Source organism: Rhinoraja longicauda, chromosome 18 (assembly GCF_053455715.1).
Source record: "Rhinoraja longicauda isolate Sanriku21f chromosome 18, sRhiLon1.1, whole genome shotgun sequence".
In the NCBI taxonomy this organism is placed as follows: Eukaryota; Metazoa; Chordata; class Chondrichthyes; order Rajiformes; family Arhynchobatidae; genus Rhinoraja; species Rhinoraja longicauda.
The window spans coordinates 25,483,965-25,511,598 of NC_135970.1; the positions used below are offsets into that span (position 1 = coordinate 25,483,965).

The 27,634-nt window shown below is 40.6% G+C and overlaps 1 protein-coding gene across 13 annotated transcripts in view; it reads right to left on the minus strand.

Moving 5' to 3' along the window:
- Nucleotides 1-27,634, minus strand: part of LOC144602333 (serine/threonine-protein kinase BRSK2) — a 702,099-nt gene that overhangs the window by 58,162 nt on the left and 616,303 nt on the right. For 7 of the 13 annotated variants that reach the window (XM_078415328.1, XM_078415326.1, XM_078415335.1 and 4 more), the window contains 3 exons: nucleotides 26,798-27,401; nucleotides 21,279-21,327; nucleotides 1,201-1,324 (listed from right to left, as the gene is read on the minus strand). In XM_078415328.1, the coding sequence (XP_078271454.1) occupies nucleotides 1,201-1,324; nucleotides 21,279-21,327; nucleotides 26,798-27,401 (777 nt within the window). The remainder of the gene's footprint in view (nucleotides 1-1,200; nucleotides 1,325-21,278; nucleotides 21,328-26,797; nucleotides 27,402-27,634) is intronic. The other 6 variants (XM_078415336.1, XM_078415334.1, XM_078415337.1 and 3 more) reach the window with 1 other exon arrangement.

Sequence of the window (27,634 nt, forward strand, 5' to 3'; positions counted from 1 at the left end):
TTATGATCACTCTTGCCCAAGGGGCCTCGCACAACAAGACTGCTAACTAACCCTTCCTCATTACTCAATACCCAGTCTAGAATGGCCTGTTCTCTCGTTGGTTCCTCGACATGTTGGTTTAGAAAACCATCTCTCAAACATTCCAAGAAATCTTCTTCCTCAGCACCCCTGCCAGTTTGGTTCACCCAATCTACATGTAGATTGAAGTCACCCATTATAACTGCTGCACCTTTAGTGCATGCATTTCTAATTTCCTGCTTGATGCCATCCCCAACCTCACTACTGCTGTTAGGTGGCCTGTACACAACTCCCACTAGCGTTTTCTGCCCCTTAGTGTTTCGTAGCTCTACCCATATCGATTCCACTTCCTCCAAGCTAATGTCCTTCCATTCCACTGCTTTAATCTCCTCTCTATCCTTGTCTCTGATCCAAAAAGGAATATGGAGTGTTCTGTGATTTCGAAATCTTCCATGGAACTGTCCAACTTTTGTCCATCATAACAAGAGTCCTTTGCATATACTTTGAAATTTTGGTGAATTGTCATATAGATGCAATATTGACTCTAGTCTGCTATATCTGTCCTATTATGAACAGATAAGTACCTGAATAGGAGAAGCACATGCCAACCTTTGGCAAATTGTTGGAGCAATGGAGAGGAGCTCTTGGGAAACACTCACCTTTTACATGTTCCTTCCTGCAGATAAATAAGTAGTGATATACCAATGCCAAGAGCTACACCTCCCAGTTCCTCTCTAAGTCACAGACAATCATGACTTGGAAATATATTACTTCAAGCTTCTTTGTTTTTCAGCCAAAATCCTGAAGCTCCCAACCTAACAACTATGGAGATTTAACTTGATCACATGGACATCAGTAGCTTTTTGAAGGGTTGCCACCATCAGGTGGGGATCAAGGAGTATTCCAAAATAAATATCATCCTTAAGTCAGATTGCAGATGAGAGGTGAATATGGTTTGTTGTTAGAAAATAATTGTTCACATAATCTAGCATTCGTAGTTGAACATCATGTATAGATACTTTCTCAAATTTTGGCCATACTGCATTTATTAAAAAATATATATTTTAAAAGTTGTGCAATTACCCAACTTCATCAAGCCAACATCCATTTAACTGGCTGGCAATGATAAAAAAATGTTTTCTAAGAATTCCCCTCATATATTCAACATAAATTGATACTTACTGAGAGAAATGCATGGACAATGTCGGCCTTAATGGAACTCAATGGCTTGTCCTTGATCACCACAAAAATCTGTTCCTCTTTGTCCAGGTTGATGAAGTTACCAAACCATGATTTTTTGGCAAGTCTAAGAAGAAGCAAATATTTTTATCCCAGGTTTCTGAAGCATTCACCGTCATTCATTATTTCAGTGGTGCATGTTTCACTGAAGTGTTAACAAGAAAAATCAATACAACTGATGGCTTGGTAAGTTACTGGACCAGAAAAGGAAGAGCTGTCAATTTTGAACAATTCTTCAATATTCTTGCAAATGACTCAGATCAGAATTTGCCATAATTATCACGTTATCAAAAAGATTTCCTCATGGAACCAGGCAAACTTTGAAGTTTGTCCTCCTGTTCTGTGTGCTAATGACACCAGCTTAAAGGCACCCTTCTCCCAAACAAATGCATTTTCAACTTCACAGGTGATGCCTGACACCTGAATTACTTCTTATTCTTTCTTATACAACAACGAGTGTCAACTGTAAATGTCAAATTAAAGCCACTGTGCTAAGTAACCGCCTGAGAAGTTAATTATTATGGTAAATTGACATTTATATCAATAAACCACAATATAACATTCTTTGCAGAACTCTTATTTATATTCAAAATTCTGACCCATCTTGAAGTGTGCTCCAGACATTTTCAATCAACTTGCAGATTACTAACTCCTGAAGGATATGTGGGAAAGTGGTACTCTCAAGGACAGGAAGCTGGGGGGAGGGGGGGGGGGAGAAGGAGGAGGGAACAGGGGGAGAACGCCAGACAGTGCAACTAGATATCCATGCTGCTCCTCTGTGATGGGAATTCTGAGGTCTGGAATGTTATTGCTCCATCTCTCCATTATCCAGCTAGCAAGTTCCTAACCCTAACCCCTAACCCTAACCCTAACCCTAACCAAGTTTAAACATTGTCAGCTTCCTCTCAAACGACGATCTAACATTGCTTAGCATTTACTTTAAAGCATGCACAAAATTAGGACCGGAGAAGATAAATGGGAAGAATGTAATATCCTCCAAAATATATATACATAGGAGGTCCACATGGCATTATTTCCACCTACGCTAACCACAGTTTAAGACATAAATTTTGGAGTCAAATGACATCCTCCATCCACATTGCAAGCATAGGCCAGTTCCTCATCCAGAGCAAAACAATGAATGAGATTAGTCGGTATGTGGCTTTCTCCAGATGATCTTAAGTACAATGATGTATATCGGAGGCACTTTTTTGGGTAAGAGTAACAGGATTTATTTCTTAGTAAATCCTGTGAGTTGTACCTTGTACGAGTCGGCACATGAAAGCATCCATGAAAACGCAATGAATGGCAGGACAGAAAAGATTTACATGGATATTGCCAGAACTCGAGGGCCTGAACTATAGGGAGAGGTTGAGCAGGCTTAGACTTTATTCCTTGGAGCGCAGGAAGATGAGGGGTGATTTTATAGAGGTGTATAAGATCTTGAGAGGAATAGGAGAATCGAGAACCAGAGGACATAGGTTTAAGGTGAGGAGGGGAAGATTTAATGGGAACGTGATGGACAATCTTTTGTTTACACAAAAGATGGGTAGGTATATGGAATGAGCTGCCAAAGGAAGTAGTTGAGGCAGGTACTGTCACAATGTTCAAGAAACATTTAGACAGGTACATGGATAAGATAGATTTAGAAGGATATGGGCCAAATTCATGCCGGTGGGACGAGTGTAGATGGGGCACGTTGGTCAGCATGGGCAAGTTAGGCCGAAGGGCCCATTCCACACTGTATGATTCTCTATGACTCTCTCTCGAATAGTAAAATATCTTCAGTAACATCATTAGTTTTACTTCAGTTTCACTGCTGTTTTTTTTATTGTGGTAATCTTTCTCAAATAGGTCTCTCTTGCATCTTGCTGGAGAGTGAAACGAGTAGAGTCAGATGAATGCTAACGACAAATGGAGGTGCAAAAAGAAAGTAAGACAGAAAAAAAAAATGGAGGATAACGAGGAAAATGAATACATCAAAGTCATTTGGCTGGTTTCACCATCCGCAGCATTTGCATGTTTTAGCTATATTTGTAATGTTCATTTGAGGTAAGAGCTTATGAATGAATAAAAGCTGCATCTAGATTTTAACATTTGGAATTTATCCAGTATTGAGAACTTTGAATGCAAGTCTGAAATACAGGTGCTTTTCTGGAATAGTAGAACTGAACTTAAGATTGAAATGTTAAAACAGGAACCTAAGATAAATCATTTCCACCAAGAATTCAAGGGCAAATAATAGATAATTCAGAGTCAAGACAAAAGAGGTTTCCAATCTTGTGATTGCAACTCCAGTCTTTTTGGAAAGGTTAGAAATGGACTATTGGAGAAACATCAGTAAATCCCCCCAAACTACCTTGTTAAATAGATACAATGCCCTGATATGTAGTAAAATCTGTTAAAAACTGCACCAGGGTATATTCTGCTAATGCGTATTTTGTGAATATCTTTAAATCCTCAAAAATGTTGATGATAGTCATGAAAACAGCTGCACACACCGAAGTTAAAGACCCATCAATATAGTATTACGGCTGCTGCATAGTAATAAACATTCTGCTTATGATGCTCAATTAACAAAGCTGATTGTACTGCAAGGCTCACTGAATCCCAAAATTGACTGTGGACTCATCGCAGTAAATTAAAAAGTGGACTATTATGTTGCCTCATCTTTTTCTGTTATAATGTTCCAGCTTGTTACTGCTCGAGCTGCAGCCAGAACGCTGATTAAAAGGGCACCGCGGCTGTTCCTTTGTGTAATGAATATAGTTGGTGTCCATTGCAAAGCAACCAGAATGGCATCTGTGCCAATATGTGAACCACACAGTGATTAAACTTGTGAGGACATATACACTGTCATTCTTGTCATGTAATACCCCTCTAAAAAATGTACTTCTGTTCACAAAATAACAAAATAGGGACTGAACGACTCTCCATTATAATCCTAATTTCTTTAGAGTTCCAAATAGTGAATTTAGTGAAAGCATATTTCCAAGATGTCCGAATGTGTTTTATGACTTTACGACAGCATGGCAGAGACTAGAGATGGGCATTATGGCAGGGTGTACCATTTCCCCGTTAGCGTTTACAATGGCGATGGAGCTAGTGATTAGAGCATCACAGTGGGTCGTCGGCGGGGAGAGACGGCAGGATGGACTACGCCTCCCTCCAATCAGGGCCTATATGGATGATATGACCTTGCTGACCACAACAGTAGCTTGTACAAGAAGGTCGTTAGAGAAGCTAAATGACAATCTTAAATGGGCTAGATTCAAGATTAAACCTAGTAAGTCACAGAATATTTATTTGGCAGGAGGAAAGGTAGTAAAGAAAAGGTTTTGTGTAGATGAAGAAGAAATCCTGCCTATAATGGAGAAACCAGTTTAAAGTTTGGGTAGGTGGTATAACAGGAAGTTGGATGATACTGAACTGGTTCAGCAATGTAAAAAAGGACGTTACTGATGGGTTAGAAAAAATAGAGAAGTCAGGGTTTCCCGGCAAGTTGAAGTTGTGGTGTTTGCAGTTTGGGCTATTCCTTAGGTTGATGTGGCCTTTGCCAGTATATGAGGTGCCAATTTCTAAGGTGGAAAGGTTAGAGAGTTGGTTAGTTCATATATTAGGAAATGGTTAAGAGTTCCACGGTGTCTTAGTAATGTAGCTTTATATGGGAAAGGTATTTGGGAGGAGGAAAGTACAGGTGAATTCAGTTGGCATCAAGACTCGGAGTGTAGCAGTTCATTTTGTCCGTGAGGGGTAGAAAGGTAGAGTAGGGAAGTTTGCAGATAGGTATGAGTCAGGCCAGTTACGGGGAGCCAATGATTGGGAGATGCGGGTAGATTTAGAAGGAACGCTTGTTGTTCTGCAGGAAATAATTACTACTAGTTTGAGGCCTGATATAGTGTTAGGGTCAGTTAGTCAGCGGATAGTGTATTTTATGGAACTGACGGTGCCTTGGGAGAACTTAGTGGATGAGGCTTATGAAAGGAAAAGGCTTAGGTATGTATTGACAGCAGAAGTTGAACAGCAAGGATGGAGAGCAAGAGTACATCCTGTAGAGATGGGTTGGAGAGGTTTCATAGCGAGATCAACCACTTCGCTATTTGGAGAGCTAGGAATTCGTGGACAGAGTTTGCGTCAGGCTGAAAAGCAGATGCCAGAGGCAGCAGAGCAAGGTAGTAGGTGGATTTGGTGGAGAAGAAATAGTGTCAGTTGGGGGCAGAAAGGAAAAGAATGACATGTGGTATGTGTATTTCTTTGTAATTGTAGTCTGTGCAAGTGTACCCTGGTCTTATGCAAGGGTGAGATTTGTGGTGTTTCGAAGCTTAATTAGGCTAGGATTAGTGGAAGATAGAATGCAGGTGTTTAGCATTTGTTAGAGTGAGTTAATTGGCTGCAGCTTCTTTTATTTAGTAGATACTGGTAGCATTGGTGGTGAGAGTAGGTATTGAGGGGGTTGTTCTGGGACGCCAGAACCAACTGTTGAGCCTTCCCGAGGTGTCATGGGCCTAACTCAATGAAACGCCAATGAAAGGAGGTGCCCACTTGATAACCCTAATGCTATACTCTAGTTTAGTTTAGAGATGCAGCGCGGAAACAGGCCCTTCGGCCCATCGAGTCCACACCGACCAGCGATTACCCCGCACATTAACACTATCCTACACACAATAGGGACATTTTACAATTATACCGAGTCAATTAACCTACAAACCTGTACGTCTTTGGAGTGTGGGTGGAAACCAAAGATACTAGAGGGACAAGATGGACCACTCCATTTAAATCGCCTATACTGAAGTGTAGTACGCAAAGGAGCCATTTTAGTAGGCAAAACCCACCGTTCGTTATGCCTCTCGCAGTGTAATCAGTATTTTGGGGGAACAGTATGTGTGATTATACCATTAAAATGCAGAATATATCTCATCTATCAATTCACAGATTTTTGTTATTTTTGTTTTAAAATGTTTCTGCCTACTAAAATGGCGCCTTGACGTACTACGTTTTTTAGGGTCAAGTGGTCTATCTTGTTCCTCTAGTATCTTTGGTGGAAACCGGAGCACCCGGAGAAAACCCAGGCAGGTCACGGGGAGAACGTTCAAACTCGGAACAGTTAGCACCCGTAGTTGGGATCGAACCTGGGTCTCTGGCGCTGTAAGGCAGCAACTCTACTGCTGCACCACCGTATACTTGCATTTACGGGGTTTGTTTTTGTTTTAAAAGAGAATTAATATTTAGGTAGCTGGGTTTTTTTCACATATGGAGTCATTTATTGTAAGTTGGTGTATATTGGTAGATAATATTTTGGTTTTGGGCTTGGCTTTCTTAATTGAGCGCTTATCCTTGAGTTATAGCACAAGTACTTTGTGTTTTAATTGTAATTTATCGATAAGATGTAAAGTTACTCTTGGAATTGAAATTATGAACTGTATAGACAATAGACAATAGACAATAGACAATAGGTGCAGGAGTAGGCCATTCAGCCCTTCGAGCCAGCACCACCATTCAATGCGATCATGGCTGATCACTCTCAATCAGTACCCCGTTCCTGCCTTCTCCCCATACCCCCTCACTCCGCTATCCTTAAGAGCTCTATCCAGCTCTCTCTTGAAAGCATCCAACGAACTGGCCTCCACTGCCTTCTGAGGCAGAGAATTCCACACCTTCACCACCCTCTGACTGAAAAAGTTCTTCCTCATCTCCGTTCTAAATGGCCTACCCCTTATTCTTAAACTGTGGCCCCTTGTTCTGGACTCCCCCAACATTGGGAACATGTTATCTGCCTCTAATGTGTCCAATCCCCTAATTATCTTATATGTTTCAATAAGATCCCCCCTCATCCTTCTAAATTCCAGTGTATACAAGCCCAATCGCTCCAGCCTTTCAACATACGACAGTCCCGCCATTCCGGGAATTAACCTAGTGAACCTACGCTGCACGCCCTCCATAGCAAGAATATCCTTCCTCAAATTTGGAGACCAAAACTGCACACAGTACTCCAGGTGCGGTCTCACCAGGGCCCGGTACAACTGTAGAAGGACCTCTTTGCTCCTATACTCAACTCCTCTTGTTACGAAGGCCAACATTCCATTGGCTTTCTTCACTGCCTGCTGTACCTGCATGCTTCCTTTCATTGACTGATGCACTAGGACACCCAGATCTCGTTGAACTCCTCCTCCTCCTAACTTGACACCATTCAGATAATAATCTGCCTTTCTATTCTTACTTCCAAAGTGAATAACCTCACACTTATCTACATTAAACTGCATCTGCCATGTATCCGCCCACTCACACAACCTGTCCAAGTCACCCTGCAGCCTTATTGCATCTTCCTCACAATTCACACTACCCCCCAACTTAGTATCATCTGCAAATTTGCTAATGGTACTTTTAATCCCTTCGTCTAAGTCATTAATGTATATCGTAAATAGCTGGGGTCCCAGCACCGAACCTTGCGGTACCCCACTGGTCACTGCCTGCCATTCCGAAAGGGACCCATTTATCCCCACTCTTTGCTTTCTGTCTGTCAACCAATTTTCTATCCATGTCAGTACCCTACCCCCAATACCATGTGCCCTAATTTTGCCCACTAATCTCCTATGTGGGACCTTGTCGAAGGCTTTCTGAAAGTCGAGGTACACCACATCCACTGACTCTCCCTTGTCAATTTTCCTAGTTACATCCTCAAAAAATTCCAGTAGATTTGTCAAGCATGATTTCCCCTTCGTAAATCCATGCTGACTCGGAATGATCCCGTTACTGCTATCCAAATGCTCAGCAATTTCGTCTTTTATAATTGACTCCAGCATCTTCCCCACCACTGATGTCAGACTAACTGGTCTATAATTACCCGTTTTCTCTCTCCCTCCTTTCTTAAAAAGTGGGATAACATTTGCTATCCTCCAATCGACAGGAACTGATCCTGAATCTATAGAACATTGAAAAATGATCTCCAATGCTTCCACTATTTCTAGAGCCACCTCCTTAAGTACTCTGGGATGCAGACCATCAGGCCCTGGGGATTTATCAGCCTTCAGTCCCATCAGTCTACCCAAAACCATTTCCTGCCTAATGTGGATTTCCTTCAGTTCCTCCATCACCCTAGGTTCTCCGGCCCCTAGAACATTTGGGAGATTGTGTGTATCTTCCTCAGTGAAGACAGATCCAAAGTAACGGTTTAACTCGTCTGCCATTTCTTTGTTCCCCATAATAAATTCCCCTGCTTCTGTCTTCAAGGGACCCACATTTGCCTTGACTATTTTTTTCCTCTTCACGTACCTAAAAAAACTTTTGCTATCCTCCTTTATATTATTGGCTAGTTTACCCTCATACCTCATCTTTTCTCCCCGTATTGCCTTTTTAGTTAACTTTTGTTGCTCTTTAAAAGAGTCCCAATCCTCTGTCTTCCCACTCTTCTTTGCTATGTTATACTTCCTCTCCTTAATTTTTATGCTGTCCCTGACTTCGCTTGTCAGCCACAGGTGTCTCTTACTCCCCTTAGAGTCTTTCCACCTCTTTGGAATAAATTGATCCTGCAACCTCTGCATTATTCCCAGGAATACCTGCCATTGCTGTTCTACCGTCTTCCCTGCTAGGGCCTCCTTCCAGTCAATTTTGGCCAGCTCCTGCCTCATGCCTCTGTAATCCCCTTTGCTATACTGTAATACCGACACTTCCGATTTTCCCTTCTGCCTTTCCATTTGCAGAGTAAAACTTATCATGTTGTGATCACTGCCTCCTAATGGCTCTTTTACCTCTAGTCCCCTTATCAGATCAGGATCATTACACAACACTAAATCCAGAATTGCCTTCTCCCTGGTAGGCTCCAGTGCAAGCTGTTCTAAGAATCCATCTCGAAGGCACTCTACAAACTCTCTTTCCTGGGGTCCATTTCCAACCTGATTTTCCCAGTCTACCTGCATGTTGAAATCTCCCATAACCACCGTAGCATTACATTTTTGACACGCCAATTTTATCTCCTGATTCAACTTGCACCCTATGTCGAGGCTACTGTTTGGGGGGCTATAGATAACTCCCATTAGGGTCTTTTTACCCTTACAATTTCTCATTTCTATCCATACTGATTCAACATCTCCTGATTCTATGTCACCCCTTGCAAGGGAATGAATATCATTCCTTACCATCAGAGCAATCCCACCCCCTCTGCCCACCTGTCTGTCTTTTCTTTTTTTTATTTATTTTTTTTATTTATTTTTTTATTGGAGATAGGTACATAACCTGTTTACATCTTTACAGTCATACATTTTTAAATTGATAATATTGTCAATTATTATTATATTGTCTCCAATACCTTTTGCCCCTTTTTTTTTTTTTAAACAAGATAGAACTAAAGAAATAGATGAAGTAAAGAAAGAAAAGAGAGAGAAGAAAAATAAAAACAAAAACAAATTTTAAAAAAAACAAAAAAAAAAAATAAGGAAAAAGTTAGTTAAAGAAGAATGGAAAAATTTATTAAAATAACAAAAACTTCATTCGAGATATATTCGTACATTTCAAAGTATAGCATTTCATCCATTCTTTAGTCCGAGTGCTAGTCAGGTTCCTGTGCTGAACTATTCTGACCCTTTAAGTAATCAATAAAAGGAGACCATGTTCCAATGAATAATTCCTGTTTGTCCAACAGGGAAAATCTGATTCTTTCCACGTTTAAGGTCTCCGTCATTTCTATAATCCACATTTTGATTGTGGGGGCCGTAGTGCCTTTCCAAAATTTTAGAATTAATTTTTTTCCTGTTATTAAACTATAATCAATAAAGTTTCTTTGTGTTGTTCTAAATGTTTGATTTAATTCTAATATTCCGAGTATAATTAATTTTGGATCTGGGTCCAATTGTGTGCTGGTTACTTTAGATATTATGCTAAAAATATTTACCCAGAATTTTTTAATTTTTATACAGTTTGCAAACATATGAAATAATGTAGCTTCTAAATGTTGACATTTATCACATTTAGGTGAGATATGTTGGAAAATTTTATGTAGTTTTGTTTTTGAATAGTGTAACCTATGTATTACTTTAAATTGTATTAGAGAATGTCTGGCGTTTAGTGAACACTGATGTATATGTTGCAAACTTTCTTCCCAAGTATCTTTCGTTATTACTTGGTTTAATTCTTTTTCCCATTTTTGTCTGTATAAGTCCGTGGAGGGAATGTCACTGTCTAATAAGATATTATATATATAAGATATTAATTTTTCTGTATTAGGATGTTTGTTCCAACATTCATCAAGAATTTCTGAATTTCTAATTCGAAAATTTTGGGAGTTTGATTTTACATAATCTCTAAGTTGAAGATATCTGAAATAATCATTTCCACGAAGACCATAAGTCTGTTGCAACTCCTGAAATGTCAGAAAGGTGCCTTCCTTATAAAGTTGTCCCATATTTTTAATTCCATAATCCTTCCATTGTGTAAAACCCCCGTCTACCCATGAAGGCTTAAACAAAGGATTATTCACAATTGGAAGAAAAAGTGATAAATTATCTAATTTTAATGTCTTTTTTAATTGTTTCCAAATTCGTATAGCACTAAATATTATAGGGTTTTCCCTATAAATTTTTTTGTTTAATTTAGACGTAGCAAATAATATCGAACCAATATCAAAAGGTAAACAATCTTCCTTTTCCATTTTTAACCAGTCTGGTTGATGATCTATTTCTTCCAACCAGAAATTCATATTTTTAATATTAACTGCCCAGAAATAAAACAAAAAATTGGGTAAAGCCAGGCCTCCATTTATTTTTGATTTACACAAGTGTCTTTTGTTTATCCTATGATTCTTATAATCCCAGATAAAATCATTAACAATAGAGTCCAATTTTAAAAAAAAGTTTTTTGTCAGATATATCGGAATTGTCTGAAAAAGGTATAATATTTGCGGTAAAAAAATCATTTTTATGGCATTAATTTTGCCAACCATTGAGATAGGGAGTGTTTTCCAATATTGAATATTCTTATGTAGTTTGTTCAGTAATGGGGGGAAATTTGCTTTAAATAATGATGTATATATCTTAGTTACATAGATACCTAGATATTTAAATTTTTCATTTACTATTTTAAATGGAAATTGTTGTATTATCTGTTTATTATGTCCCCTTATTGGCATAATTTCGCTTTTATTCCAATTTATTCTGTATCCTGAAAGTGAACCAAATTGGGTTATTAGCTTTAATAAGTTTGGAATACTAATTTCTGGTTTTGTAATGTAAATTAATACGTCATCTGCGTATAGAGAAATTTTATTCACTGTGTCCTTTGTGTTATATCCATGTATTTCCGGATGCCCCCTAACTCTTTCTGCCAGTGATACTGATTCAACATCTCCTGATTCTATGTCACCCCTTGCAAGGGAATGAATATCATTCCTTACCATCAGAGCAACCCCACCCCCTCTGCCCACCTGTCTGTCTTTTCTATACGTTGTGTACCCCTGAATATTCAGTTCCCAGCCCTGGTCCTCTTGTAGCCATGTCTCAGTGATCCCTACAACATCATACTTGCCCATGACTAACTGAGCCTCAAGCTCATCCACTTTATTTTTTATACTACGCGCATTTAAGTACAACACTTTAACTTCTGTATTTACCTCCCCTCTCACATCGTTCACAATTGGCCCTGCCCTTAATTTCTTTTCCCCTCTAGAACTTCTGTTCCCATTCTTCCGAGAGTCTTTTGCAATATCTCCTGTATTCCCTTTTACCTCATCTTCATATTCACAATTTGTTAACCCCTCCCCCCCACTACTTAGTTTAAAGCCACAGGTGTCACACTAGCAAACCTGCCTGCCAGAATGTTTGTCCCCCTGCTGTTAAGATGCAACCCGTCCCTTTTGTACAAGTCACCCCTAGCCCAGAAGAGATCCCAGTGGTCCAGAAATCTAAATCCCTGCTCTCTGCACCAGTCCCTCAGCCATAAATTCATACCCTCTATCTCTCTGTTCCTGGCCTCACCAGCACGAGGTACCGGTAGCAGTCCAGAGATAACCACCTTCGACGTCCTACTTCTCAGTGTTTTTCCCAACTCTCTAAACTCCCGCTGTAGCACCTCCTTCCTCTTCCGCCCGACGTCATTCGTGCCCACGTGCACAACGACTTCAGGTTGATCGCCTTCCCTCACTAGGATTTTCTGAAGCCGGTCTGTGATGTGTTGAACCCTGGCACCAGGGAGGCAACAGACCATCCTCAAGTCCCTCCTGCTGCCACAGAATCTTCTGTCCGTCCCTCGGACTATGGAGTCACCGACCACTACGGCTCTTCCAGACTTCGGTCTCCCCTGTCGAGTATCCTTGCCAACAGGTCCGCCACTCGGACTGGAAACGTCTTCTGCCCCGACAGTTCCCAAGAGGGTATATCTATTTGCAATAGGCACAGCCACTGGGGTCTCCTGTAGTCCACGTCCACTCCCCCCTGAAACAGTCTCCCACCTTCGCTCGACCTGGACCCTTGGCGTGACAGCCTCACAATAGGTCCTGTCGAGGAAACTCTCGCATTCCCGGATGGCCCTGAGGTCATCCAACTGCCTCTCCAACTCCACCACACGTCCCTTCAGGAGCTGCACCAGGACACAGTTCTTGCAGGTGTAGCTCCCAGAAGCTCCAGCGACGTCCCTGTCTTCCCACATCCTGCAGGAAACACACTGCACCAACTTTTCCGCCATCACCTTGTGCCTATAATCAGCTCTGGCTTAAAACAATTGTATCCTCCTCACCTCAGACTCGCAGCCAAAGACTCGCACTTTTCTCACTGGGCACTTTTCTCACTGGGCACTTTTCTCACTGGGCACTTTTCTCACTGGGCACTTTTCTCACTGGGCACTTTTCTCACTGGGCACTTTTCTCACTGGGCACTTTTCTCACTGGGCACTTTTCTCACTGGGCACTTTTCTCACTGGGCACTTTTCTCACTGGGCACTTTTCTCACTGGGCACTTTTCTCACTGGGCACTTTTCTCACTGGGCTGCACCCGAACAGGGCTGCACCCTTTTGCAAGTATTGCTTATATCACCAATTAAATTGCCTGATTGTCCAATTTACCTGACTTCTCACTTAAACTAGCACTTACTTTTCTGCTCAGCCAACGGGCGTCCTTGCTCTGCTCCCGGACTTTTCAAATTGACTACTAGCTTCCTCTTGGCGCTCTTTTTAAACTGCCTGTTCAACTGTAATTAGCACTTACTTTTCTGCTCAGCCAACGGGCGTCCTTGCTCTGCTCCCGGACTTTTCAAATTGACTACTAGCTTCCTCTTGGCGCTCTTTTTAAACTGCCTGTTCAACTGTAATTAGCACTTACTTTTCTGCTCAGCCAACGGGCGTCCTTGCTCTGCTCCCGGACTATACAATCCATACAACTCACAAAATCATTACTGCTCTTTTGGGAGCTGCTACTCCACATCAGTAAAAGAGAAAATAATCTTAAAATATTCATATGCTGTGCATCAATCAAGATGGACAACTGGATGCAGTTTGAATAGAATTACACTGAATGGTTTCATTAAAGCACATCATTATCGCATGACTACATGGCAGGTCATCTACTTAAATAACCCCTTTGATCTCTTTTGTTAAACTAAAAGGTTTGATGAAAGACAAATGTCCACATGGTCAAAAAGAAGATGGAAATATAAAATAATTTCAAAATAACAAGCATTAATTATTAAACATGGTTCATCATCTGCCCTAAATTGAAATAAATATTATTTTATTCTCTTAATGATTCTCAGAAGCAAATATATTGTCACAAAAAGTTGGAGAAACTCAGCGGGACAGGCGAGAGAAGGAATGGGTGACATTTCGGGTCGAGACCCTTCTTAAGCAAATAAATTGTTGCCTGTTGAAATTCTAAAAGTGGCGTGAAAGTAGTAATTAGTCCAGTCACATGGATATTTCTCAAAGGAACCATGCTGATTCTGTTAGACAATAGACAATAGGTGCAGGAGTAGGCCATTCGGCCCTTCGAGCCAGCACCGCCATTCAATGTGATCATGGCTGATCATTCTCAATCAGTACCCCATTCCTGCCTTCTCCCCATACCCCGACTCCGCTATCCTTAAGAGCTCTATCTAGCTCTCTCTTGAATGCATTCAGAGAATTGGCCTCCACTGCCTTCTGAGGCAGTGAATTCCACAGATTCACAACTCTCTGACTGAAATGGCCTACCCCTTATTCTTAAACTGTGGCCCTGGTTCTGGACTCCCCCAACATTGGGAACATGTTTCCTGCCACTAACGTGTCCAACCCCTTAATAATCTTATACCTTTCGATAAGATCCCCCCTCATCCTAAATTCCAGTGTATACAAGCCTCGTCGCTCCAGTCTTTCAACATATGACAGTCCCGCCATTCCGGGAATTAACCTAGTAAACCTACGCAGCACGCCCTCAATAGCAAGAATATCCTTCCTCAAATTTGGAGACCAAAACTGCACACAGTACTCCAGGTGCGGTCTCACTAGGGCCCTGTACAACTGCAGAAGGACCTTGCCACTAGATTTACATTACTTGGAATAACACAAAAGTGTAGAGTTAATTTCAAAGTTGATGATGTGGAGAAGGTGCGAATGGGTGAGCAAATTGGAAATAATTGTCAGTTTGAAAGATTTAGTTCTGAACAATGACAAGGAAAAATCGAGAATAAAAATGCATTGCTGGAGGCTGAGTTCAAACAATTGAGGAGATCTGTCCCAGTAAAATTGGAGTCAAGGACTAGCAATTGGAAATGACAGGAAACCTTTAATGATGAGAGAGTTCAGGTGTATTCCAGGTAATTCCTCACAAAGAAATATGAAGATACAGTGGTTCTTGGATGGCAAAAAGTATGAGAAGCAAATGTCAGCTCTGTATTGGAAGGGAAAATCAGACTGCATATACTAATTTCAGAAAATAGTGAAAATCAAAATGGGCCAGAATGGGATTAGATTATCAACTGAGGTGTTAAATTGAATATTTTTCAATGAGAAGATTAAACACAAGTGGGAAGCTGTGATCATAACGATGGAAATCTATTGGCTGATGTACTAAGTGAGTACCATGCACAGGGAATTTACCAAGGAAAATATATTTGTTCCAAGTATTGTGTTTTAAGATTCATGTTACTCCTTTCCTACATTTTGAGGTGAGAAAACATATATTGTGGACCACTGAGGATGGTGAAGTCTGTTTCAGAGAGGCATTTAATGAAGCTGTACACGAATGAACACCAAAATAATAATGTGTAGGGAGGAACTGCAGATGCTACTTTACACCAAAGGGAGGCACATTTTGGTAGATAGACACAAAATACTGGAGTAAATCAGCGGATCAGGCAGTATCTCTGGAGAAAAGGAATAGGTGATGTTTCGGGCCGAGACTCTTCTTCAGAGGGAGAGGGAAATTGGTAGTGTAAAAAGGTACCGAACAAATCTGAGCCGGCAACGACAGAAAAGAGCTCACAATGGCCCATTGTTGGTTGTGGAGGAGATGATAACGAAGAGATACGAACAGTGAAACTAGTAGGACACCTAAGGTGGGGGAGGGACGGAGAGAGAGGGAATGTAAGGGTTACATGTTCTGTACCTTTTCCCTCTCCCCTGACTCTCTGTCTGAAGAAGGGGCTTGACTAGAAACGTCACCGATTCCTTTTCTCCAGAGATGCTGCCTGACCCACTGAGATACTCCAGTATTTTGTGTCTATCTACCAAAATCATGATCTTTTCTCTCTTTCTTTCTCCAGCCAGACAGTTGTGGATTTCTCTGAGTACAGTCTTCCTATCTAGGCAGCCATCAGTTGACCAGAATTGAACAAGTTAAAAATGCCGATACATTTCTGATTTTATTTTGCTCCTGCACATAAGAGATGAAACTCAAGTCAAAAGATTTTTTTAAAACGTAATGAAAATGAAGCTGAGAAAAAGTCACAGGAAAAAAGAAAAATACACTGGAAATCAGAAATGAAACAAAACATTTGCAGGCAGACAAAACTGTTAATGTTTCAGTTCTGATAAATTTTGAGCAGTAGTAATTTTATAACTGTTTCTCTTTCCACAGATGTTGCATGATAGACTGGGCATTTCTAGTAGATGGCATAGATTAAAGAATCAGATATTACATCCCCTTTCTCTTCCTCTTTCAGTTATAAAGTGAATTAAGAGATAATGAAAATTGATAATGCAACATTAACTAGTACTGTCAGTGTAAAGCTACAGTGGATCAGAAAGAACTAAAGTTGCATTTTTAATCTCCTAAATTTAATTAATTGCTGAATGTATGAAAAGGTTATGTTATCTTTGGAATTAATTAAATAATGCTCGAGTTTCAATTAGTACGTAGTAGCATTTGTTTCGAACAGCAAGAAAATTACAAAATTGACTTGAACTTTGGCATCCTGGAGAAAACCAATTAACGATACGCAACATTTTTAGTGTTTAGCCATTTTTCTATAGACTTATTATACTGGAAACACCATAACATTTGTCATCCGCGGCCAAAAAAAAACCAGCCGTCAGTATTACAGATTCAAACGCTATTCGCTCTCGGTGAAAATCTAGTTATATCAGGCTCTGTGTACATGGACCGATCGTCAGTTAGCGAAAACTAATCATGGAGACTAATGGAACAAGATGTCTCAAACACAAAGTGTAAGACGGTGTGCTACAGTGGTAAAATCCCTAGACAGTTCACACCAATGGGTCCAGTGCAGGGCACATCTTCAAAAGGAAAATAATAGTGCTGGCTCAGACACAGTGCCGCTCTTTAAAATATCACCAGGACTCCAAAGATTAGATTAGGAGAGGTTGCATGAAGTAGATTGCCTTTCGTGTGTTGCGCAACTTGCAAATGGTAACTTGAATAAGGCTCACAGGATTTTGAAAGGTATTTAGGGGTTAGATGGACTCATTTCTCCCTTGGTGAAGAAGTGTAGGATAACAAGGCATAAAATTTGCAGATGCATATAAACTGAAGTTGTTCAGACAGAACTTTGTTTTGAAATACCTGGAAAGATTTACTATATTAAAGGCCCCACATTAGAACATAGCAATCTAAATTTAACACAGATGCATGGAGTGAATGATTCTAGCAAGGTGATTGAGGAGAACCAATGTAATTCGAAACACTATCATTTTTTAAAAAGCCATAGGACCAGAAAGGTTAAGGTGGCAGGACAGGTTGAGAATGTGATCTTTGGGTTTATATAGTTTGTGAAAGCAAAGGTTGTGACACAATTATGAAGTAATGGGTAAGCCTTGGCTGGAATACTGTATTCAGTTCTGGACACCACGCTTTCCTAAGCCTGATTCATCATGGCCTCAAACATCCGCTCCATTGAAAGCATCTATTTGCGGCGCTACCTCAAGAAGATGGAAATTATCATTAAGGATCCGCAATATCTGGGCCATGTCCTCTTCTCACTGCTACTATCAGTCAGGAGCTACAGAAGCCCAAGGTTCCATATCACCACATTCAGGAACAGCTACCATGACTACCATGTTCTTGAACAAACCTGCACAACCTGGATCCTACCTCAGCAACAGAACACATCTCTTGCCGTTGTGGAATCTTTTGAATGTGGACATTTAAAAAAAACATTTTTAGAAATGTTTTGGTGTTTTTGTGTGTTTGTCTAAGTCTGTGTGTCCGTGATACTGCTGCAAGGAATAGTTTCATTGTGCCTATACCTCCATGCTTGTGCATACGGCAATAAACTCAACTTGACTTGTTATCATGACTTCAGAGTGGCTGGACAGATTTTTCTAAAATGATACAAAGGATAAAATGTATGGTTACACGTAGATCAGGGAGACTGCCATTCACTGCAGGTTAGAGAAGGATAAAGGGAGATTTGATAAAACATTATTTTTGATTGAGTAAATATTGAAAATCAGTTTCCTGTAGCAAAGATTCAATAGCCAGAAGATATAGGTTTAAGATGATTGGCAAAAGAACAAGGCAGTAAATAAAGAAAAGTAAATTAATGCAGCAAATTGTTGTATTCAGGAAAAACAATCCTGAAAGCAAAACTGATTCCACTTGTAAGAAATAACTGACTAAATATTGAAGTGGAAAATTGTGCAGGCATTAAGTAAAGAACAGAGCAAGGGACTAATCTGATTTCAAAGAAATGACATAAACATAATTGGCCAAAAGTAGAGATTTCATCATATGAGGAAAGATTGGAAAGACTGGGCTTGTATTCATTGGAATTTAGAAGGATGAGAGGGGATCTTATAGAAACGTATAAAATTATAAAAGGACTGGACAAGCTGGATGTAGGAAAAATGTTCCCAATGTTGGGGGAGTCCAGAACTATGGGCCACAGTCTAAGAATAATGGGGAGGCCATTTAAAACTGAGATGAGAAAAAACTTTTTCACCCAGAGAGTTGTGAATTTGCGGAATTCTCTGCCACAGAAGGCAGCAGAGGTCAATTCACTGGATGAATTTAAAAGAGAGTTAGATAGAGCGCATGGGGCTAGTGGAATCAAGGGATATGGGGAGAAACCAGGCACGGGTTATTGATTGTGGATGATCAGCCATGATCACAATGAATGGCTGTGCTGGCTGAAATGGCCTTCTGCACCTATGTTTCTATCACACAATTCTGAAAACCAGAAGCTCTGTGATGTTGAAAATAAATTTAACCGGAAGAGGAGCAATTCTGAACTTATTTCTGCCATTTTAGTGGCTACTGGGAAATATGTTTTCTTGTTTTTCAGTGGTACTTAAGAGCACTTTTATTCTTCAAGTAATGTGAACAATAGCCCAAGTTAGGAACAGGGGACGTACAACGAGATCTGGGTGTCCTAGTGCATCACTCACTGAAAGGAAGCATGCAGGTACAGCAGGCAGTGAAGAAAGCCAATGGAATGTTGGCCTTCATAACAAGAGGAGTTGTGTATAGGAGCAAAAGAGGTCCTTCTGCAGTTGTACAGGGCCCTAGTGAGACCGCACCTGGAGTACTGTGTGCAGTTTTGGTCTCCAAATTTGAGGAAGGATATTCTTGCTATTGAGGGCTTGTGGCGTAGGTTTACTAGGTTAATTCCCGGAATGGCGGGACTGTCATATGTTGAAAGACTGGAGCGACTAGGCTTGTATACATTGGAATTTAGAAGGATGAGAGGAGATCTTATCGAAACGTATAAGATTATTAAGGGGTTGGACACGTTAGAGGCAGGAAACATGTTCCCAATGTTGGGGGAGTCCAGAACAAGGGGCCACAGCTTAAGAATTAGGGGTAGGCCATTTAGAACTGAGATGTGGAAAAACTTTTTCAGTCAGAGAGTTGTGAATCTGTGGAATTCTCTGCCTCAGAAGGCAGTGGAGGCCAATTCTCTGAATGCATTCAAGAGAGAGCTAGATAGAGCTCTTAAGGATAGCGGAGTCAGGGGGTATGGGGAGAAGGCAGGAACGGGGTACTGATTGAGAATGATCAGCCATGATCACATTGAATGGCGGTGCTGGCTCGAAGGGCCGAATGGCCTCCTCCTGTACCTATTGTCTATTGTCAACACACAAAATCATTTGCAGTGAAATTTACGACCCCAGACCAAAAAAAGTTGGTATTTATATCCTCATGGAATAAGCAGATTTTACTAATTCTGATCCACCTGAAACTATTTTATTAAAAGGGCAATATTCAATATTGCATTCTTTTTTCTGAAATCTGTTAATCATAGGACCTTTAATACACCCTCACCAAATGGATTGTTCAACTCATGGACTAGACTGCTGCCCACAGCAATTGCTAGTACATTTATCTTCCTGCAAGGAAGAAGGTGGGTCAATGGTGTAATACCTCTTTGGTCAACAAAGCACAGGCCCTGCAACTTCCTGTTTATTAGCAAAACAAAGCCCTTGCCACCCTGCTGAGAACTTAATTTCCTTTGTTCTTTGGTGAGGTGTGGTTCTTTGATAAGGTGGTGTATTTTCCACAATCTACCTCTCTGAGAGTCTTCAGTGAACCTGGATCAATCCCAGAAATCAGAAGATCCACCTTCATGCAAAGCATGGCTGGACACTGAAGCTCTCACCCACAAAATGCAACAAATGCAATCAAGTTTTCAGAGGACACAAATTTGAAAATGCTGTGTAAAATAAAGTGATAAACTTTAAGAGAATATACACAGAATTTTATTTGACATTACTGCAGAAATCAGCCTTGGGACTACCTTAGGAAGGAATGAGTGGTTTCAGGATTAGTCTGGATATTGTTTAGACTGCGGAGAGCTTCCCTTGAGGAATGAATACAATGCTGAGATCGGGTCTCGGGTGGTATTTATGTAAAACCAGCTGCAAGGCTTCTTTTTGCATTTGCTAAATATATCCTTCCTCTGGGCGATTAACCTGGAATGTCAATCTTTGGAGTGTCTGTGGCATAGCAAATTCAGTCACAAGTGACAAGCTGTGACATGATCAACAGCAATAGACTGGAATGATCAGAGGCCGGGGAAGCTGAGAATGACATGACTTTGACTCCTTGGGTGGACATCTAAGTGCCATGCCACCTCTGATCTTTTAGGTCAGCTGTCTGGAATAGGATCTGAATCTCAACTGGGTATTATCATGACTGACAATAATACAATGATTTCAGAGTTGCTGTTTCATCCTCACCAGAAAGTCAGATATTATTTAGGAAAGAATTCCTGGCTCATACAATAAATAGCCAGTTCCATTGTCATTTATAACCTGCATGGATGTATAGGTGAATGCAGAGAGCAGCAGCCTGCCAACTTAAATATCTTTACCTGACTCGGAAGTTGCAAGTTAAGGTATCTTTCAGAGACATGGGACACAAGAAAATGGCAGGAATGGGCTACCAGGCCACTCAAGCCTTTTCCACCATTCAATAGGATTATAGTTGATCTATTCAGGCCACCAACTGAAAATAGCTTAGCAGGGGTATTTAAAGCACAACAATTTTTAATGAGGAGAAGGAAGGCCGCAAACAAATTCCTTGATATTCTATAGTAATCTATATCTTCCCAAAGTGGACAAAGACATGCTAGTGTAAGCAGCGGATGAAAGAGCAATGGTAGTTACTTACTCTGGGGAAGACTCCGGAGTTAAGCTTGACATCTCCTCTGGCGTCGGTACTGCATGAAAGATTAGAAAAAACATATTGTTCAATTCAGATGTGGAACCACCGACATCTCAGTGATTTACACCTTTATAGGAAATGTTTCAAAAAGCTATACATTTATTAAGTAATTGAATACTTCAATAGCTTTGATAATTGCTATGTGTAGGAAGGAACTGCAGATTCTGGTTTAAACTAAAGATTGACACAAAAAGCTGCAGTAACTCAGTGGGACAGGCAGCATCAGTGGAGAGAAGGAATGGGTGACATTTCGGGTTGAGACCCTTCTTCAAGGGTCTTTGCTATTGCTTTGCTATGTCTTTGATATTGCTTTGCTATGTCAAAAATCAGATACATAGAAATGTAAAGAACAAAACTATCAAAGCTTCCTTTTAACAGCATTTTATGATTGCCAGGCAAATTGAAGTCTTAATATCAGTGAATCTGAACAGATTTGAATAATTTGATAATTTAGGATCCACTAGTTTTAACAGATGTGCAAAACTTGATGCTTAAATACATCCAATCAATTTTGGCAGCCTTTGAAAGACAGACCTTTTTTGGATTGATGCAAGCAGAGATAATCTACAACACCAACTCCTCAAGCCACAGTTATGATGAACCAAAATAGCCCATGTCTGCAATGAATGGAAGTGGGGAGGAGGGGGCCTTAATCAAGTTTGGAAACGTTAAAATGTCAGATTGGCTGATGATAATGACAAAACAAAATTGCCAATGAGAGAATTGTATATCTCGAGGCATGATAAATGTTAGCACAATCCGAAACTTGGATTGAAAGTCAAAATTCCCTTCTGATATCTAGATTCCATTACTGTGCTCCCACCTACATGATATTTTGATTTATTTTGTTCTGAAAATTGTATGAAGAGTAGGAAACAACACTTACTCTAAAGATACCACTCATTGTGATTTTGACCAAAAATTGATCTTCCTCCTGACTCTTACACTGGTACATTCTTATAGACAATAGACAATAGGTGCAGGAGGAGGCCATTCGGCCCTTCGAGCCAGCACCGTCATTCAATGTGATCATGGCTGATCATTCTCAATCAGTACCCCGTTCCTGCCTTCTCCCCATACCCCCTGAGGGTCTTGGTATGGAGACACTTTGTCTCGCTTTAGAATGTGAGCCTGATATTTTCTTTCTTTATTTGTTGGGAAGAGGGCATTGTTGGCCAGACCAATATTGACTCCCAATCTCCGACTGGCCAAGGAGGTGGTGGTGAGGCATCTTTTTAAACAACTGTAGTCCTCCTGGTTAAGATATTTACACAGTGCTGATAGGAATGGAGTTCCAGAGTTTAGACATTGAAAGATCAACAACATACTTGTCAAGTCAGGAGCATGTGTATATTAGTGTGGAACCTACATGAGGTGGAGTTTCCATGTGCCTAAAACAGCTGCTCTTAAAGGTTCAAAGGTCTTTTGTTGTCACGTGTACCAATTAAGGTACAGTGATATTCAATTTTTGGTTGGTGTAGTTTGAGGATTAGGTAATGCTGAACGAGTAACTTCCTGGGGTCAGAGAGTGCATTGCCAGGGGAGGTATGTGTGTGTAGGAAGGAACTGCAGATTCTGGTTTAAACCAAAGGTAGACACAAAATGCTGGAGTACCTCAGCGAAACAGGCAGCATCTTTGGAGAGAAGGAATGTGTGACGTTTCAGGTCCAAAGAAGGGTCTCATCACAAAACTTTACACGTTCCTTCTCTCCAGAGATGCTGCCTGTACCGCTGAGTTACTCCAGCATTTTGTGTCTAGCCAGGGAAAAGGACCACAGGTTCTGCCATTTGAGACACGATTGTCACTTGCAGCCAACTCCAAAGGCAATGGAATAAAGGTCACCAGTGCAACAGATCCCAAAGGAGTTGCAGCAGCAAAGGTTCTGTTGGGGCTGGTTGTAGGCAGTGGGTGGGATTATGTACAACACTGCCGAATACTTCTTGGTGTTCTTTTGCAGTCCCTTTGTTATCCAAAAACAAGTTGGACAGTACATTCTACTGTACATTCTACAGTACATTCTCCTAGCGGCACGGTGGCGCAGCGGTAAAGTTGCTGCCTTACAGCGAATGCAGCGCCGGAGACTCAGGTTTGATCCTGACTATGGGCGCCGTCTGTACGGAGTTTGTACGTTCTCCCCGTGACCTGCGTGGATTTTCTCCGAGGTCTTCGGTTTCCTCCCACACTCCAAAGACGTACAGGTATGTAGGTTAATTGGCTGGGCAAATATAAAAATTGTCCCTAGTGTGTGTAGGATAGTGTTAATGTGCAGAGATCGCTGGGCGGCGCGGACCCGGTGGGCCGAAGGGCCTGTTTCTGCGCTGTATCTCTAAATCTAAATCTAAAAAATCTAATAGAGATATTTTCATTCAGCGTGTGGAGGTGTTGTGGAGAACAACAATTGCATTTTCTTGTATCATTATATAAAAGTTAGAAGGAATGCAATGGCAGATATGCATGAAAATAAAATCTTTTCCTTTACCCATTAATTACATTTATACACTTTACTAAGAAAACAAGGAAAATATAGTTATATCAAAATTACAGGCACCAAGTAAAAATTATTCATCTAATTTTCAATTCACTCTTGTAATAAAAAAACCAACTTGCATAATCCTAGTTATGGTCAGGTAACCTGGAGTAATGCTATTTATTGTAGACTGAAGCTTTGATTGCACTGTGAATGTAATGCCTTCATTAAATTTACACAGAAACGGCCATTAAAGATGCTTAGTTACAAGTTCTGCTCTGGTGGATCTCAAAGCAGAAAAGCAAGATAAGCAAAACACCAATTTTGTAATAGAGCTTGAGGAAAGGTCATTATATATTAAAGAAATTAATGAAGAAAAAAAAGTCAACTATCCATAAAAAATACATTGGAGTTCGATATAGACAAAAACATAACAAAGCTCCCCTCCCCCAATTGTTGCCTTTCCTGGAAAAAAGAGCAGACCATTTTCAGTTGCTTTCGCAAAAACAGTTTATAAAATAATTGTTTTAATAAATCAATATTCACCGGAATAGTTTGGAACATAGGGTAATAAGTTTATACATCTTCAAATAAAATTGTATGTGTTCAACTGGTCAGAGATCCAGTTCATGGTATTGGTGGAATATAGGGAGGCTTACTGAAGACCTAGCTACCATTCCTGAGCGACTTTAACAGCATGGCCTGCTGTCAGCCTACCTCTACTGTAAACATTGGGTAGAAAGTGACTACCAGCCCTGTGAAGCTGAGTTTGTGGAGTCAAAGGAGCACTTTATTCTCCCCGGGGCCAAAAGTAAAATGAAGTAGTGTTTGCGAAGGAGGCAAGATTAATTTCACACAGCTAGTGTCTAGAGTTACTCAAGATCTTAAAATATTCTTCATTTCCAACAGTGCACTAGAAATACTCAGCATGGAACCAAATTTCTATTTTGTATGAGTTCGTTCTTTAGTAATTATTTTAATAATATTAATTGTATTTCCTGTGGTTTTAATTTCTTCAATTAAATTCAAGACGTCATAGTGAAAATAAATCATTGTTTAATAAATTATACACCATTGACGGACTGGTTCCTATTGTCTCCAAAATTTCATTACAACTCTGCTTCTAGAAATTTGCCAAGTTCATGATCTCTGGTGATATGCTTTAAAATGAAAAAGATTGTTGAGTGGACTTTAATTGAAAGTGTGACATTTAAAGATACTCTTTCCACCTTTCTGGTAGGAGAGACAAAATCCTGATGAAAATAAAGGTCTCAATCTCAAAGACAGAGGAAGCAAGGGTGGGGATAACATAAAGAAAGAAGGAATCATGTTCCTTCCAATCATGAACTAGCCTTTTAGCATCCACAAATCTTAAGGCATTTGAAACTGAAATTTGACAGGACTCAAATTTCCACACCAGCATTAGTTCAAAAAGCCATTCGACTTAGAAAAATTCAAAATACCTATTTATATTGAGTTGAATTGATTGATATTTTTAAGGAGGTGATGAAGGTGACAGATGAGGTTAGGCCAATGGTTGTTGTCTACATAGACTTTAGTAAGGAGTTTGAGAAGGTCCCTCATAGAAGACTGGCGCAGAAGATCAAGATGTACAGGAATCACAGTGACTTGGTAATTTGGATTCAGAACGGAGTTACATATAGTAGACAGAGGATAGTGCTGGAAGGAAGGGTAATATTTTGACTATAGGGATGTGTGCTTGGATGTCTCTTGTTTCATATATAAATAAATGACGTACTAAAGTGTTGATGAGTTGGTTAGTGGGCTTGCACACCACACAAGAATTGTTGTAGTTCTGGACAGTGAAGAAGGTTGTCAAAGGAAACTGCAGAATATAGATCTGTTACAGATATGGGTAAAGAAATGGATGGCAGATGGTATTTAATATAGGCAAGTAGGAGGTGCTGCACTTTGGGAGGTCATATGCAAGGGAAAAGTATACAGTTTATGCAGGACCCTTAACAGCATTGATATTCAGAGTGATGATAAAGTGGTCTAAGTTTATATCTCCCCAAAAGTAGCAACACAAAAAACATGGTAAAGAAGGGTATGGGATGCTTGTCTTTATCAGCAGGGCATTGAGTATTACAGTCAGGATGTCATGGAACTATAGCTTGATCGGACATGGGTTAGCCACATTTGGAGTATTGTGTATAGTTCTGGTCGCCCTTCAATACAGGAAGGTGTGGAGGCCACGGAGAGGGTGTAGAGAGGTTTACCAGAATGTACCCGAATTAGCGGGTATTGGCTATGAGGTTGGACAAACTTGAAATGTTTTCTGTGGAGCGTCGGAGGCTGAGTGATGACCTTATAAATACTTACAAAATTATGGGAGGCATAGATAACGTAGACAGTTAAAACTTTTTCCTAGGGTGGAAAAATCAAAGACTAGAGGGCATATGTTTAATGTGAAAGTGGCAGTTTAAAGGAGATGTGCGAGGCGAGATTCTTTTTATACAGAGAGTGGTACATGAACACATTGCCAAGGGTAACAGTGGGAAAACACATGATAGTGTATTTATGAGGCTTTTAGATAGGCAGATAAATATCGAGGGATTGAAGTGATATGGATCACATGCGGGCAGAAGGGATTACTTTAATTTGGCGTCATTTTTGTTACATTCATTGTGGGCTGAAGGACCTGTTCCGTGTTGAACTATTCTATGTTCTATATCAGTCATAAAAGAAATGTGTAGGAAGGAACTGCAGATGCTGGTTTAAACTGAAGATAGACACAAAAAGCTAGAGTAACTCAGCGGAACAGGCAGCATCTCTGGAGAGAAGGAATGGGTGACGTTTTGGGTCGAGACCCTTCCTCAGTCTCAACCCGAAATGTCACCCATTCCTTCTCTCCAGAGATCCTGCCTGTCCCGCTGAGTTACTCCAGCATTTTGTGTCTATCTTTAGTCATAAAAGAGATATGTCTGGAGCATTTCACAGAACTAACACAAAAGATAAGGTTTGAAAAGAACCTACCTTGTAATTTCCTGCGGTGAAACCGCGGCGAGCCAAGGAAACTGTTTTTGATTGAATTCAGCCGCGTCCTCCAAGGCATTCCTCCAATGCTGGGGCTGGACGGTGGTGTTGCATTCGGAGTACTCGCTGGACTGTCCTTGGGAGTATGGACTGGTGTGCCCTTTGGGGTGGGGAGGGGACTTCCCCTTGGGGAAGGATGAGGGGTCACCTGTATTATAGGGATAGATTTGGTGCTTGGATCAGTACCGGGGATCAATCGGACAAGAGACAGGGGTGTGATCTGGACTGAGGGAACAAACAATTGGGTTGGTGATGTGACTGTGGTTTGCTGACTTTGTACGTTTTTAACAGGAGGGTTCTGAGGAGGGCGTGTTTCCGATATTACAACAGGATTAGATTTAGTGGCTTGCAAAGGTTTATCTGTGAGCTTACTCTTAGAAGGAAGAGTATGAGTCATTGTATTCGATTGAAACCCTATCTTTGGTTGAAGCACATTACTGGGCTTTGTTGTATTTCTATGACAATGAGGAATTATGGGGGAATGTGGTCTGGGCCAGGGGTTAAGCTCGGGACTACGGGCGGGAGCAAAAAACCTTCTGATAGGCTACACGGCAGACAGCATCATGCACGGACAGTCAAAGGAGAAAAACATACAAGACATAGCGTGGCACACAGACATAAATCAGGAGGGTGGGAGTGCAGAAAACAAAAATACGTGCCGTTAGCCGGTAAGCAACAGATCATAACAAAAAAGTGAGCATAAAATACAATCAAATGTATAGGCATTCAAAATCATAAGATTTACACCAGCAAATTAATAGGAAGAGAAGCAGCACA